The sequence below is a fragment of the Arvicanthis niloticus genome, chromosome 6 (assembly GCF_011762505.2).
Source record: "Arvicanthis niloticus isolate mArvNil1 chromosome 6, mArvNil1.pat.X, whole genome shotgun sequence".
NCBI lineage: Eukaryota > Metazoa > Chordata > Mammalia > Rodentia > Muridae > Arvicanthis > Arvicanthis niloticus.
In genome coordinates, this window is record NC_047663.1 from 7820077 (window position 1) to 7834013 (window position 13937).

General features: G+C 50.2%; 1 protein-coding gene across 1 annotated transcript in view; it reads right to left on the reverse strand.

Moving 5' to 3' along the window:
* The window catches only part of Ttyh2 (tweety family member 2), a 45055-nt gene that overhangs the window by 13424 nt on the left and 17694 nt on the right, over window positions 1–13937 (reverse strand). The window contains exons 4-6 of the mRNA XM_034505629.2: window positions 9720–9940; window positions 5003–5098; window positions 4559–4631 (exon numbers count right to left, since the gene is read on the reverse strand). Coding sequence (XP_034361520.1) covers window positions 4559–4631; window positions 5003–5098; window positions 9720–9940 — 390 coding nt within the window. The remainder of the gene's footprint in view (window positions 1–4558; window positions 4632–5002; window positions 5099–9719; window positions 9941–13937) is intronic.

Here is a 13937-nt window from a genome sequence, read left to right on the forward strand (position 1 = left end):
TACTTGTTCTTTTTGTACCTCAGTGGTCTTATCTGTGGTGAAGGCATGATGACACTATTCACCTTACATGACTCTATATAAGGTTTTCTGAATGCTTTTTCAGTGACGGATACCCAGGAGGCTGGGAATCTTTGCAGGGCTTGGGGGCAGCTACAGGTGTGTGTCTGGGGTTAGGATTCCTTTGCTCCTGGGCTTATTTGTTCTTTTAACTGGATTCTTGCAACTATCAAGCTCTGCACACTCTGGTGGTCAAACTATCAAAGGTCTCTAACTTGTCACCTGCCCCCGACCCTGCTCCAAAAACAGGGTCTAACTATGTAGTTCGGGCTGTCTCAGAGCTTACTACGTAGACCAGGCTGGCCTGCCCTCTGTGTGTTGAGATTAAAGGTGTGCAACACACACACACACATACACACACTCTCTCTCTCTCTCTCTCTCTCTCTCTCTCTCTCTCTCTCTCTCTCTCTCTGACTTGTATTCTGAAGGGTGAGGCTGGCACAGACTTCATCTTGGAGCCTTTGGGGCAGGTTTCTGCTGCTGAGACGAGGGGCAGGGAGTCAACGGGGTAGGATTGGCTCCCAGCCTGGCTAAGTGGCTCCTGAGGTCAGTGTGACTGCAGAAAAGAGAAGTGACTGAGGATGTTCTGAACCCAGATATGACACTGCTGCAATGGAGAACTGGGGAAATGGGGTACCCCAACTTTCAGAGAAGCCAGGGCAAGCTCCTCTTCTTATGCCGCATACTAAGGGACCACCCTGCTTCTCTGATCCCTGAGCACGGGACTCCTTGAGGTGGTCCTGCAATAAGAGGCGTACTCTGTCCATAGGAAGCATCGCCGCTCAGGCACCAAACTGATAGGTTTTGAGCTTTTACTAGGTACAGGCGCAGTTCTAGGATTGGTACTTGTTAAGGTTGTTTGTGTCTTGAGACTGAGAGTAGAAAATGTATGTGTGTATGTGTGTGTGTGTGTGTGTGTGTGTGTGTGTGGTGGGAGATTCAAAACTTCTCCAGAGTACCCCGACAATCATCTCCTCTCCCACATACACTCGACCATCCTCCCCCCCAACATCTACAATCACCCACAGGCACTCAAGACCATGAAGAAGGGTTTTATATACAAACCACAAACATACATAATAAATCAGCTGCCCTATTATTATCAAGAGAGGCAATGCCAGCAGGCCTGGCGGCATACTCTATCCCTTGGCTGGAGTAGCAGAGATGAGGAGCCAGGCTAGGGCTGCCTCGGTAGACGGAATAAGGCCACTGTGTGTGAGTCACACCTTAGGCTCCAAAGAGGGGGAACTAGGAACTTCTTCATGAGGCTTTACCAATGCCGAGACTTCTCTTTCTCTGCTAAGGTCAGGAGAGAAAGTGGGTTAACACACTGTGATGTCTATGGCTTGCTGTGAGAAGCCGAATCTATCTATCAATGAAGGTGACATATGGATGTGCACGTGCAGTTTGTGGGTACACATGCATCCGTGTACGTATGCCTGTATTTGTCCGTACATTATTCATTTGATGGTGAATGGGATGAGGAAGGGAGGAGAAGCTACCCAGAGCCTGGCCCAGACTGGGCCTTCAGGACGTTCCTGATTGTTTGAAGCGGTCATCCTTGTGACTCTCACATGGTGAGAACTGTGTCAGCAGCCAAGATGGCTACTACACATTGAGCAGTCACTGTGTGCCCTTTGAGGCACCGAGTACCATTATTCTCCCCATTTTACAGAGGAGAAAACTGAGGCATGGAGAACACCAGTAACTTTCCAGAGGTTCTGCTGCTAGGAAGGAATGAAAGGATGGCACAGCTAAGGCTGGGGGCTCTAGCAGCTATGCTCCTGCCTCTGACCCAGGAGGTGGGCCTGCTGCCCCTCAGGCCTGGATGTTCTGGGAGTGTTCTGTCATGTCTGTCGCAGCCAAAGTACTCATGGCGACTCCTTACCAACTCCTTCTTGGTATTGCCTCTCCTCGGCCCAAAGAGCCCCCAGCTCCAAAAGCGTGGAAAGTGTGTCTGTGGCTCATTACTAACTATACAGGCTGCAGGTCAGGAGGCTCTGAGCTTGGCTCCCCAGTTCCCAGCTTCCCTTCACTCAGCATGCCCTAGAACAGTGTCAGAAGCCATACTGTGGATGTCCCTGCCTAGTGGGCAGGCTGGGGGAAGGGTGATGGTGTGAATCTGGCCCCACTGCCCTCATAAAAAAAAAAAAAAAAAAAAAAAAAAAAAAAGGCCTCAGAGGGCAGGGTGGCAGGGAGAAACACAAAAGCTTAGCACAATGACCCCTTGACAGCTGGTGCTCTCCCCCAACCCCCACCCCCTGGCAGCTCCTCCATACCCCTCTTCCTATCAAAATGCTGTAGCAGCCTCGGCTCTGCTGTCAAAGGCCCATTCAGTGCCCTCACGCCCGCCTCTCCCGCACAAGGGCCCAAGTAAAGGAATCAGGGAGCTGGCATGGCTCCCAGCTCCCTGGCATTCCGCAGTACCCGGCTGCAGATAAAACAGCCTATCGGTTCCTCGGCAGGATATTTGGTGGGAGAAGCCCCTGCTGGGAGGAAAGCCAGCTCCCAAGGGGTAGCTCACGGTGGCAAGCTGGATGCTATTGCTTCTTCAAAGGACAAGAGGCTGCCAGAAGTGGGACCCGCCCCACAGCACGGAAAGCTTCCCTGTGCCTGCACTTGTCTCTGGAAGAGAGACTGCCAGCCAGGCAGCTGTGCCCATCCATCGCTCTGGGAGGTGGAACCCCTCCCCACAGTGTTTACAGCCTCCAAAGGCCACAAGGATGCTTTGAGCACAGCCTGGGCTCCAGCACTGTCTTTTCTGCACCAGTCCTTGTATATGGTCACAGCATGAAAAGGAGAGATGAGAAATACCCATTTCCTCTCATTTTATTTGCTTTGGGATAGGAGCTCAGGTAACCCTTAAACTTATAACCCCTGTGTTTCTAACGCCCCCAAGTGCTGGGAGGGTAATGGGTAGTGTCACAGCCAGTTGATGCAGCGCTCAGGACTAAACCCAGGGCTGGGTCTGTGTCAGCCAGCACCTTATTAACCAAGCATTCCCAGCCCTCCCTACCCCGTGCTACAGTCCTGGAGCTCGAGCCTACAGCTTCTTACATACTAGGCAAGCGTTCTGCCACCGAGTTATGTTCTCAGTCCCACTCTGCCCCCAACCCGTAGATCTATTTTACATGTATGACTAACATGTGTGTGTTTGTATGTGTACGCATGTGCATGTATGTCTACGCCACCTGTGTGTCTGGTGTCCTTAGAGGTCAGAAGAGGATACCAGATCCCCCCGGGATTGGAGCTTTGGATGATTGCATGCCACCATGTGGGTACCAGGATGGGAACCTGGGTTCTCTGCAAGAACAACAGGTGTTCTTAGCTGCTGAGCCAGCTCTCCAGCCCCCCTTTAAGAAAGGGCTGTACTAAGTTGATCAGGCTGGCCTTAAACTCATTCTGTAGTTCAGACAGGCCTTTACTTTGCAATCCCCCTGCTTTAGTCTCCAGAGTAACTGGGGTCATAGGTTTGTTTCACCAGAACCGGCTCCTTAGCACTTCTGAATAAGCCTCCATCAAGAGTGACAGAGTCAGGTGGCACCAGGAGCCATCTGTTCTGTGGGTTTGAAAAAAAAATGCCCAAGCCATCCCCAGGGACATCAGGCCTGGTGTGGGTATGGAAGAGCAGGTGCAGACCACAGGGTTGGCTACAGCCCTCGAATCAGCATGGTCCCTTGGTATGGCCTAATGAAATGAGCCTTCCCCAGCACGTGCGCAGCTGTGCGAGCATGCGTTCTCACACATGCACACAGCAACGCATACTCAAGAGCAAGCAGCTATACCTAGGGATCCACACCGTGAGTGACCCTCATCAGGGAACACCATGTCCTTCTGTGTTCTGCAGCTCAAGGCACACAGAGCACACAGCAACACCCTCTGCTGAGTGAGTGGGCACTCAGGTAGCTCAGCTCCAAGACCAAATGGTTTTTGGTAGACTTGTTGTTGTTGTTTGGTTTTGACATTCTAATATAGGAAGTCCCTCGCTTTTCTGTAACATTGAGGAGCTACATTCAGAAGCACGCGCGTGCGCGCGCACGCACACACGCACGCACACACACACACACACACACACACACACACACACACACACGAGTGTGAGGACGACCGGATTGCAGGGACAGAAGGTAAATGATGCCACCTTATATGTATGTTCGTCAAGCAGCAGGTAAAGGAAGGAGCAAGCTTCAGAACCCACACGGCTTCCTTCAGGTCAGCACTCCATGCTCACACAGAAGCTACCTGGCCACATTCTAGCTCTCGGCATGCCCAGACAAGCGGGATGTCTCGTCTTGGCTCTGTCCCCGCAGCCCTGTAACGTCAGACAAACCCCTTCCTGTCTCTGAGCCTGGACAAAATGATCCAAGCCTCTTTAGTCCTGAGACTCTGGGATGGTGGGTAAGGGACTGAGCCAAAGCTCAGCCATCTGGGGTCTTTGAACAGAACAGGACAGACAGATTGTCCTGATCCGGAGCATCCACTCACAATCCCCTTCACTTACCACTGCTGCAGCGGCATCGGCAGCCAAGGAAGCCCAGCTGAGGAGCAGGGTCAGTATTCCACAGCACAGCATGCTAGGAGAGAGGCAGATACTCTGGGATCTTGCAAGGTGACAGGAGGGGATCTTTTGGACAGCAGTTATTCTACCTAAATTCAATACCCTTCATCCCATACAGAGCCTTATTTTCCCATGCCCTGACCCCCACCCCCACCCCCACCCCACCTCTGCCAAACGCTCAGAGAGGGCCATGGATCCAAGTGCTTTGGTTGAAGAGACCCAGCTGTGACAGCACAAAGACACACAAGAAGCCCTGCCTGCAAGGCAGCTGGGTGCTGAGGAGCATCCTGGCTACTACCATTCTTATGGTGGCTATGCCCTCATCTCCCTCTGTAGGTGGCCCCTAGCCTGACTCTTTGCTTCAGGACCATAAAGAGGGCTACTCACAAGGCTAGGAGACACTTGGAGCGCCTGGCCAATCCCAGGCAGGTGACAAGGCAGATGACCAGGTCCAGGATGAAAAGCAGGAGGTAGGACAGCCACCTGGGCGGAGGCAAAGACAATGAAAGAGTGGCAGAGTAGAACTGCCCACCTACTGCTCTTGGGAGGCCAGAACAGTAGCCCAGACCAGAGGGAGCACAGACTGAGGGTCCTCAGGGGCTGGAGTAACCACACACTCATTTTTACATAGACGAGGCTGAACTCTCCTATCCAGACTTAACAATCTGGTGGAATATACTGAGGCCAGTACAGGGCACTAGAACTTTCCATCACGGTGGAAAACATCGACATTGTTCATCTGCCACTACTCACAGCTGCCTACTAAGGGCCTAAAGAAAAACAAGCCTACTAAGAACCTGAGATGTGAATAATGCAAGAGAGAAAATGAAGCCATGCATGGTGGCAGACACCTGGAATCCCAGCTCATGAGAGTTCCAGGCCAGCCTGGGCTATATAGTAAACTCACACGGCCCATTCCCACAAAGGATATAAATGTTTCAGTCTATTTGATATTACTATTTTTCACAATGTATAGGAATAAGTCCAGGGCCTCACACATGCTAATAAGAGGTCTGTCACTGAGCTACATCCCAACCCTTCTGCCCAAGTTTTTTTTTTTTTTTTAATTTATTTATTTTATGTGAGTACAGTGCACTTTCCTCAAGACACACCAGAAAAAGGCATCGGATCCCATGACAGATGGCTGTGAGCCACCCTGTGGTTGCTGGGAATTGAACTCAGGACCTTTGAAAGAACAGTCAGTGCTCTTAACTGTTGAGCCATCTCTCCAGCCCCTGCCCACGTTTTAATAAGCTCTGACATCCGTGGTTGGAGGCGTCCACAGTGGACCACACGGCTCTGTTTCTGCAGCTCCCTCCCACCAATCAGGCAGCTCCCACCTCCTCTGCTTTGTTTCTAGAACCCTCAGAGAACAGATTTAGTAAGGCCTGACATTACAGTCACAGATCAGAGAGGCCCCCTTCTTTGATGGATGTCTGTCTGTCTGTCTTCCCCAAGGCCTCCAATCTTGCCCATCTAGCCTGTGGGCAACATACAGTGTTGTGTGCAGGGGTTTCTTCAACCAACATTTGTGCCAAGATCTGAGCTTGGTGTCAGGGTGCCTGTGTGAGAGGGATCACTCTTGACTATCAGGGAATTCAGATGGAGTTGGGGTCAAGGTATCCTGGGGTCCCATCTACCCTCTAGACTCCCTACAGAGCTTCTGGTAAAAACCTGTCCTATGCCAGCTAGGGACTTGCATGCACCTTTTGTCACTTTTTAAAAAGACAGGGTCTTATATATTCCAGGATGGCTTAAACTGGATATGTAGCCAAGGATGACCTTGAACTTGTGGCTCTTCTGCTGTCACCTTCCGAGTGCTGAGATCAGGGGCGTGCACCACCATAGGTCTTATGTGGTGCTGAGGACTGGATCTTGGGGTGTAAGTAGGCCACAATGGAACTGGTAGGAACTGACAAGCTCTGAGGAAGATGGAGCAAGCTGGAGGTCCCCAGAAGCCAAATAAGATGCTATCTTTGTGAATGGAGGCTTGATGCTTAAAAGCGGGGCCTTAATTGAAACCCTCAGCCCCCCAAACAGAGCAGTAGCTACTCCATGACAGGTCTCTGGGGTCTCAGGAATGGGGCCTCAGCTTAGGGACATGGATAGAGCTGGCTTGTCACTTGCTGGAGGCCTCCAAGGAGCCAGTTTTCTTAGAGTCAGAGTTGAAAGGAACTTTGGGATCCATCTGGTGTTATGTCCTATGCTACAGATTAGAAAATGGAGACTCATGGTGGCTGCATGAGACCCCTACATTTTCCTTCCTTCTAGGGACATAGGTCCCCCCTACACCAGGCACCGTCTAAAACATGGGTTCCGTGCTCCCAACCTAAAGATTGGTTGCTCCTTCTGCTTCCTCTCCCATCTGTAGGAAATCCAGATGCAGAAGGGCTCCTGACCCGTCCACAACTGTGCTTTCAGAACTGCTGCGTGTGTAAACTGTTCCTAGAAACAGCTCCTGGGCGGATGTGTTCTCCCAGAGGAGCCCCTGGGAACTGGGGGGAGGGAGTTCTCACCATGAACTTGGCTCTCGTCTGCTGAGCTAATGCTGCCGGTTCACCCCCACACCCCACCACATCCGGCATCTGTGAGACAGCATCCACATCTCAGCCCCAGGCAGTAAGCCTCGGCCTGTTACATCTTCTGAGCTGGATATGTCTCCCCAGTAAAGTGTTCTGACACTTTTGGAGTGAATAGTTGGCATGAAAACTGCTGGAAAGCTTTTTTGGGAAGGTTCTCCAAGAAGCCCGTGAGCTACAAACACTGGCAGAGATGGCCCTTGCCATTCGGGAGCTGCAGGGGCCTGCTCGGACGATTCTCACTCCTTAACGTGACCTGGATTAAGAAGCCTAAGATCCTTCCCCGTTTCGTTATGGTCTTTGCTAAAATGCCCACTGGATCAGCCAGATGCACTCAGAAAAAAAAAAAAAAAAAAAGAGCTGGGTCAATAAGGACACCCCCCCCCCCACACACACACACACCATGGATACCCCACTGGCTCTGATGTGATTTCAAGGGCTCAGGAAATGAACAGCCCCCATATCAAGGGGTTCATCAGATCCCGTTGTTGAGGGTCCTGGGTGATGGAAGACTATCTCCTCAGAGCTGACAGTTCCTTTTGGTCCCCTAGGAGGATGGCATTTTGCCTGTGGGGATCTGAGAGAAAAGGACTCTGTCCATTTAGAATCAAGAAATGTCATCAAGAAATGTCAATCTGTGGGATGAGGGGTGGGAGCACCACCTGGATCCCAGAGAACCACCCAGAGAGCTCAGGACTGGGTGAGTACGCCCCTTTGGGAAAAAGAGTCTGAGGGGAAGAGGCCTTGAGCATTTCCTCTTGACTCAGCCCAGCAGCAGCCTCCTGGGTGGGAGTTTATGATATAATTGAATACTAATCCAGAAAACCAAGAATATATTGTGTAATGTTGGGGCAGAGGCTCGGAAGAGGGGCCAAGTTATTTGGGCAAGGAAGGGATTCAAAGAGCTGAAGCTTGTCATGCAAGACTTACACATTTGTTCCATCCTGTGTCTAAGATACTGGATGCCTGGCCCTTTGAGTACAATGATGCTTGTGTCACACGTGATGCACGCATATTACAGGCGCTCACGTTACCATTTGGATGGAGGTCAATCTAGGACAGAGAGAGCTGCCTCCTTCCTTGGCTCTCAAAAGCCTTCCTTCTGAGACCCTATCTTCAGAAGGGGGCCAGCCAGTCTGGGGTCTATGACTTGAGTTTAGTGACTTTACCAGGGATTGGGTTACACAAGGACATAAACATATGCCCCAGCCGGATGAGACAGAGATGAGTTTGGATGCCTAAGTGAGGTGGTGTGGAGACTGATCCTGTTCACTTATGAGACCTAGAATCACCTAGGAAACAAATCTCTGCACATGTCTGAGAAAGGTTTAAGAAAATTGTGTACACATGTCTATGTGTGTGTATGCACACGGGCATGTCATACAATGTGTAGATCAGAATACAAAGTGCAGAAGCCAGTTTTCTCCCTCTATCATGAGGGGTCTTGGAATTGGACTTAGGTTGTCAAACTTGGCGCCAGAGGCCTTTATCTGCTTAATTATTTCAACAGTCTAAGATTTTTAGGTGGTGTTAATTGAGGTGGTATTCTGGCTGGTTTCATGTCCACCTGACATAAGCTAGAGACATCAGAGAGGAGGAAGCCTCAATTGAGAAAACACCTCCATAAGGCTGGGCTGTAGGCAAGCCTGTAGGGCAGTGGTTCTCAACCTTTGGGGGGTCCCATATCAGATATCCTACACATCAGATATTTACATTAAGATTCATAACAGTAGCAACGTTACAGTTATGAAGCAGCAAAGAAATCATTTTATGGCTAGGGGTCACCACAGCATGAAGGAAATGTATTAAAAGGTTGCAGAGTTAGGAAGGTTGAGAACCCCTGCTTCAGGGCATTTTCTTAATAATCAATATGGGAAGTCCCAGCTCACTGGGGATGGTGCCACTCTTGGGTTGGTGGTCCAAGGTTCTGTAAGAAAGCATGAGTAAGCCATGAGAGCAAGCCAGTAAGCAGTACCCTCCATAGCCTCTGCACCAGTTCCTGGAGCTTCCTGCCCTTCTTGAGTTCCTGTCCTGACTTCGATGACGATAAACAGTGATGTGGAAGCGTGAGCCAAATAAACCCTTTCTTCCCCAAGTTGCTTTCTGGTCATGGTGTTTCATCCCAGCGAATAGAAACTCTAATTAGGATACTAACTAAGTCAGGTGGGTAGAGGCACTGGATAGAAAGAAGGAAACGGAATAACAGCATTCATCATTCGCTTCCAGACTACAGATGTGATGGGACCAGGGACCTCACGCTCCTGTCGTCACATCTTCCCCGCCAGGATGGACCACACCCTCAAAACTGCAAGCCCAATAAACTCCTATTCCTTCCTTAAGTGTCTGTGTCAAGATATTTAGTCACAGCAATGAGAAAAGTACACAGCGGGTGGGGTAGAGGTGAGGTGGAGCCCCTCAGCACCTCACTGTTCAGTGTGGTTACACAGTGAGGCTGGGGGGTAGGGAGTGGCTGGGTCTGCATCTGTAGCCCCACTCGCGCCTCCCCCCCCCAACCGGTTCCTCACCTGTAGTATTCCACATAGGCAGTCTGGTGGGACAGCTCAGTCAGCTGCGTGGTGACCTCCCTCCACACAGGCAGCCCCGAGAGCTGATTGACGATATTGCCTGCCATCTGTTGCATAAACTTCAGGGTCTGAATGTAGTCGCCCCGAGCAGCAAAGATCTCGCTGAGCCGGGCCAGGTGCTGTTCTAGGTCTACCTTCATCTTCTGGGTGTTTCCAGATACCTAGGGGGGGTAAGGAAGAGGTTAGGAGTCTGGCCTTGGGATAGCCCTGGAAAGTCTTAGGAGGAGGAAATAATGGTTAGTCAGCTGGGTTTGAAGGGATACTCCATACTGACATAGACCCAGGAACTCATGAGACTGCTGCCCCAGAGGGGTGGCCAAGGACAGAGGTCTTGTTGCCTGCCCTCTGCCATCATGTGGGTCTGGAATGTTTCCCAAAGAGCCATGTTAAAAGAATGGGCACAAACTTGGTGATCTTGGGAAATGGTAGATAGAATGCTTAAGAGGTGACTAGCTAGGACTGTGACAGAACTTCAGGTCATGGGGGGGGGGGTACCTCAAAGAAGGCACTTTTTTCTTTTATTTTCTTTTCCTTCCTTCCTTCCTTCCTCCCTTCCTTCCTTCCTTCCTCCCTTCCTTCTTTCCTTCCCTCCCTCCCTCCCTCCTTCCTTCTTTCCTTCCTTCCTTCATTTTTCTTGAGACAGGTTTTCTCTCTGTAGCCCTGGCTATCCTGGAACTTGCTCTGTAGATCAAGCTGGTGTTGAACTCACAGAGATCCTCCTGCCTCTGCCTCCTGGGTACTGGGATTAAAGGAGCGCACTACCACTGCCCACCAGGCTGACTCTGGGATGCCTTCTTTGCTTCTGTATACAGCACAGTGAGCAGCCCTGCCTGTCCCATGGGCTCACTATGGCCTCTTAAAAGCTCCAAACTAATGAGACCAACCAACACGAGACGAGCTGAAACCTCCCAGGTTGAACCAAAACAAGCCTTTTTCTTTCCCTTTCCCTCTCCCCTTCATTTTAAAAACTGTCTCACTTTTGAGACAGGCAGCTGGGGCTGGACTCCAACTTGCTATGAAGTGGAGAGTGACCTTGAGCTCTTGATCCTCCTGTATCCATTTACCGAGTGCTGAGGTTTCAGGAGTACAAACCTTTGTTCTTTATAAGTTTGATCATCTCGGGGGATTTGTTATAGTACTGGAAAGATGACCGACAGACACACAGCCCAGTCACATTTGGGCATGCTTTGGCTTCATCCAGCTTTGCCTCTCCAAGCCCTAGTTTCTCTTATCTGGAAACCCAAATCATTTTAACAACCTAGCAGGAAATGATACAAATAACTCCAAATATAAATCCCAAACTCCAAATTCTGAAATCCCAAACACCTCGGGCCTCCTGAATTTCAGAGAGGAAGGCTCAACCTGGACTCCAAATAGGAAACCGAGAGAATCCATTTTTCTTCCTTGAACTTTCTCCTAATGTTTGAATCCCCTGGGATCATGACATCAAAGACCCAGAGCCCCAGGCTGCTGCCTTGTGCTTTAGTCCAGTAGGGTTCTCAGGCGCCCTACAAGAGAAGGGGTTTGTCTCCAAGCTAGAATCAGCTTTTAGTGTCCCAACCACAAGTCAATGCAGAACAATGGGGCCTTGAAAACAGAGAACAGATGTCGTCTTCTCCCAGCCTGGCCCTGGGACAGGAGGAGGAAATTAGTGTTTTATCTTGGACTCATGTCCCCCAACTCCCAGGATGTCTGTCCTGCTGGGTGGGTATAGAGGCACCTGTCCTTTGCTTGGACCGAACGAACATCTGTCTATGCAGACAGAAATGAAAGGTGGCTGAGGGTGTCCTTGTCAGCTCCTAACCAAGGGGTTCGGCTTGACCTGCAAAGGTGAATCTCACGGAGCCACAGCCCTACAGCTGTCTGAGCAGAGTCTGTGTGTCGGCAGCTGAGAGAAGAAGAGGTTTGTTTTCCGTTTTATTTGTTTGCAGTCAGGGTCTCACCAATTGCCCAGGCTAGCCTGGAACTGGCTATGGGGTCCTGGTAGATCTTCAATCTGAGATCATCCTGCCCCAGCCTCAGGAATAGCTGGGCCAGCAGGACTGTGCTACCAGGGTCTGGCTTTGCTGCTTTGACATTGTCATAAATAAACAGCTAGAAGAAGGGCACCACCAGCCTTGGCTTGAGGAGGGGAGAGAGAAGCCATGGGTCAGGTGAGTCATGAAAATGCTCCGAGGGCTGGCCAGCTGGCGTGAAGAGCTGCCCAGATGAAACACAGTAAGTAATTACTCGGAGTTATCGATAGGAAAGTAGACTCTAAGAGCATAGAGGGTAGATATCTGCCCAGCTCTCGTGCCGATTAAGGCGTATTGTAAATATAAAGGTTGTGTCCAGGAACTAAATAGTCAAAGGCAGGGTAGAAACCCTGGATTGGGATTAAAAATGTCTACAACAATGGCTTCCAAGGCCTGCAAGAGAAAAATCCCAGAAGAGGGCACAGCAATGAAGCCCACAGGAGAGCACCCTGAGCTCAGGGAATCATGAGAACCCCACGTCAATCTTAGGGAAGGCTTTTCATGCCTTCCCTACACTGTGACTTCCTGATTCTAGAACAGACAATGGCTCTCTGTTTCTGTGCGTGTCAGCATCTCTTCCATTTTCTGGCTTCTGCTGGGTTCTTAGGAGGTGGTGACAGATGTAGAGACACCAAGATAGAGACAGATTAGGACTGGGCTTGCTGGCTCATGTCTGTAGAATCCTAACAACTGGGAGGCTGAGGCAGGAGGATCACCTTGAAGTCAAGGCCAGATTGGCTACAGATGAGCTTTTAATCTCAAAACAAAAAAAGCCCTCCCTCGCCTGGAGGTGGGGGTGGACACCTTTGGAAGGCAGAGGCAGGTGGATCTCTGCAGAATGAGTTCCAGGACAGCCAGGGCTCCACAGAAAAACTGTCTCAAAAAACTAAAAACAAAACAAAAGGACAAGCCAAAAATGGACGTGTAGCTCATTTGGTAGAGTGCTGGCCTAGCACGCAGGAGGTCCTGACTGAGAGCCAAGGCGTCCAACAGACTGGGTGTTGTACTGAACAATCCCAACACTCAGCAGTCTGAGGCAGAAGGACCAAGAGTTCAGGTCATCCTTGGCTACACGGGGAGTTTGACGCTAGCTTGAGCTATCAATGACTCAAAAAACAAACATAAAGAAAAACAAGTCCCTCCCACAAACAAACAAAACCCCAAGAAAAAAAAAAAAAGAGAGAGAAGTTGAGATTGTAAGGACTATCCAGGTGTGGCGGCTCACAGCCTGGGCTATATGGAGGATTCCAAGACAGCCAGAGCTTTGCAGAGAGACCCTGTGTTAAAAACCAAAACAACAAAAATCAGAGAATAGGCCAGGCGTGGCGTCTGAGGCCTGAATCCTGAAAGCTCAGGAGGTCGAGGCAAGAGGATCAATCAGTCTGGGCCACGAGAAGAAAAAAGAAAAGAAACAAAACCACAAGACGATAAACATCTGTCAAGTCCGTTTTTTCCCTTCTGGTATTGTTTCACAGGAAGAGATGATAGATACATGCTAGGTAGACAGACAGACAGACAGACAATAGAACACATCACAACAATGGCCTCCACATGTGCTTGCTCACAAGGGTCCCAGTCCTTGACCTTCAAGACAGGTGTGATGCCCCTGACATGGCCAGTAGCTTTTTCTTGGGAACTGAAAACAAGAACAGCTCAGCTCTTCCACCAGGTGGGTACACAGGCCAGATAGAGGGTCATTAAGAATAGGGGTGTGTAGCTTTCAAATGGGTATACAGGCCAGATAGAAGGTCATTAAGGAGAGGGGTGTAGCTTTCAAATTGCGGTCCCCAGGCCAGTAGCATCACCAAGGAGCTCATTACAAATGCAAATTTTCAGCTTGCTTCAGAAGGTAAACTGGAAACCAGAAGGGTGGGGCTGGCGCCCTGGGCTAACATGCTCACTGGGAGATTCTGATGCAAGCAGAGCCAGGTTGAGAACCTCTGGGAGGGATCACCAGGTCACCTGTGGAGCGGGTCAATTGGAACACCATCTCAGATTCAGGGAGGTAGTGGGAGGAGAAGAACCTGAGGCCTGGACCTCAGTTTCTCCATCCGTCAGTTTCCAATAGGCCTACTATGGGCTCAGGATGGTGGGGGTTTCTAGCCAAGAGAGAAGCATGCAGAGGGTCCTTGGCCTTTGTGTT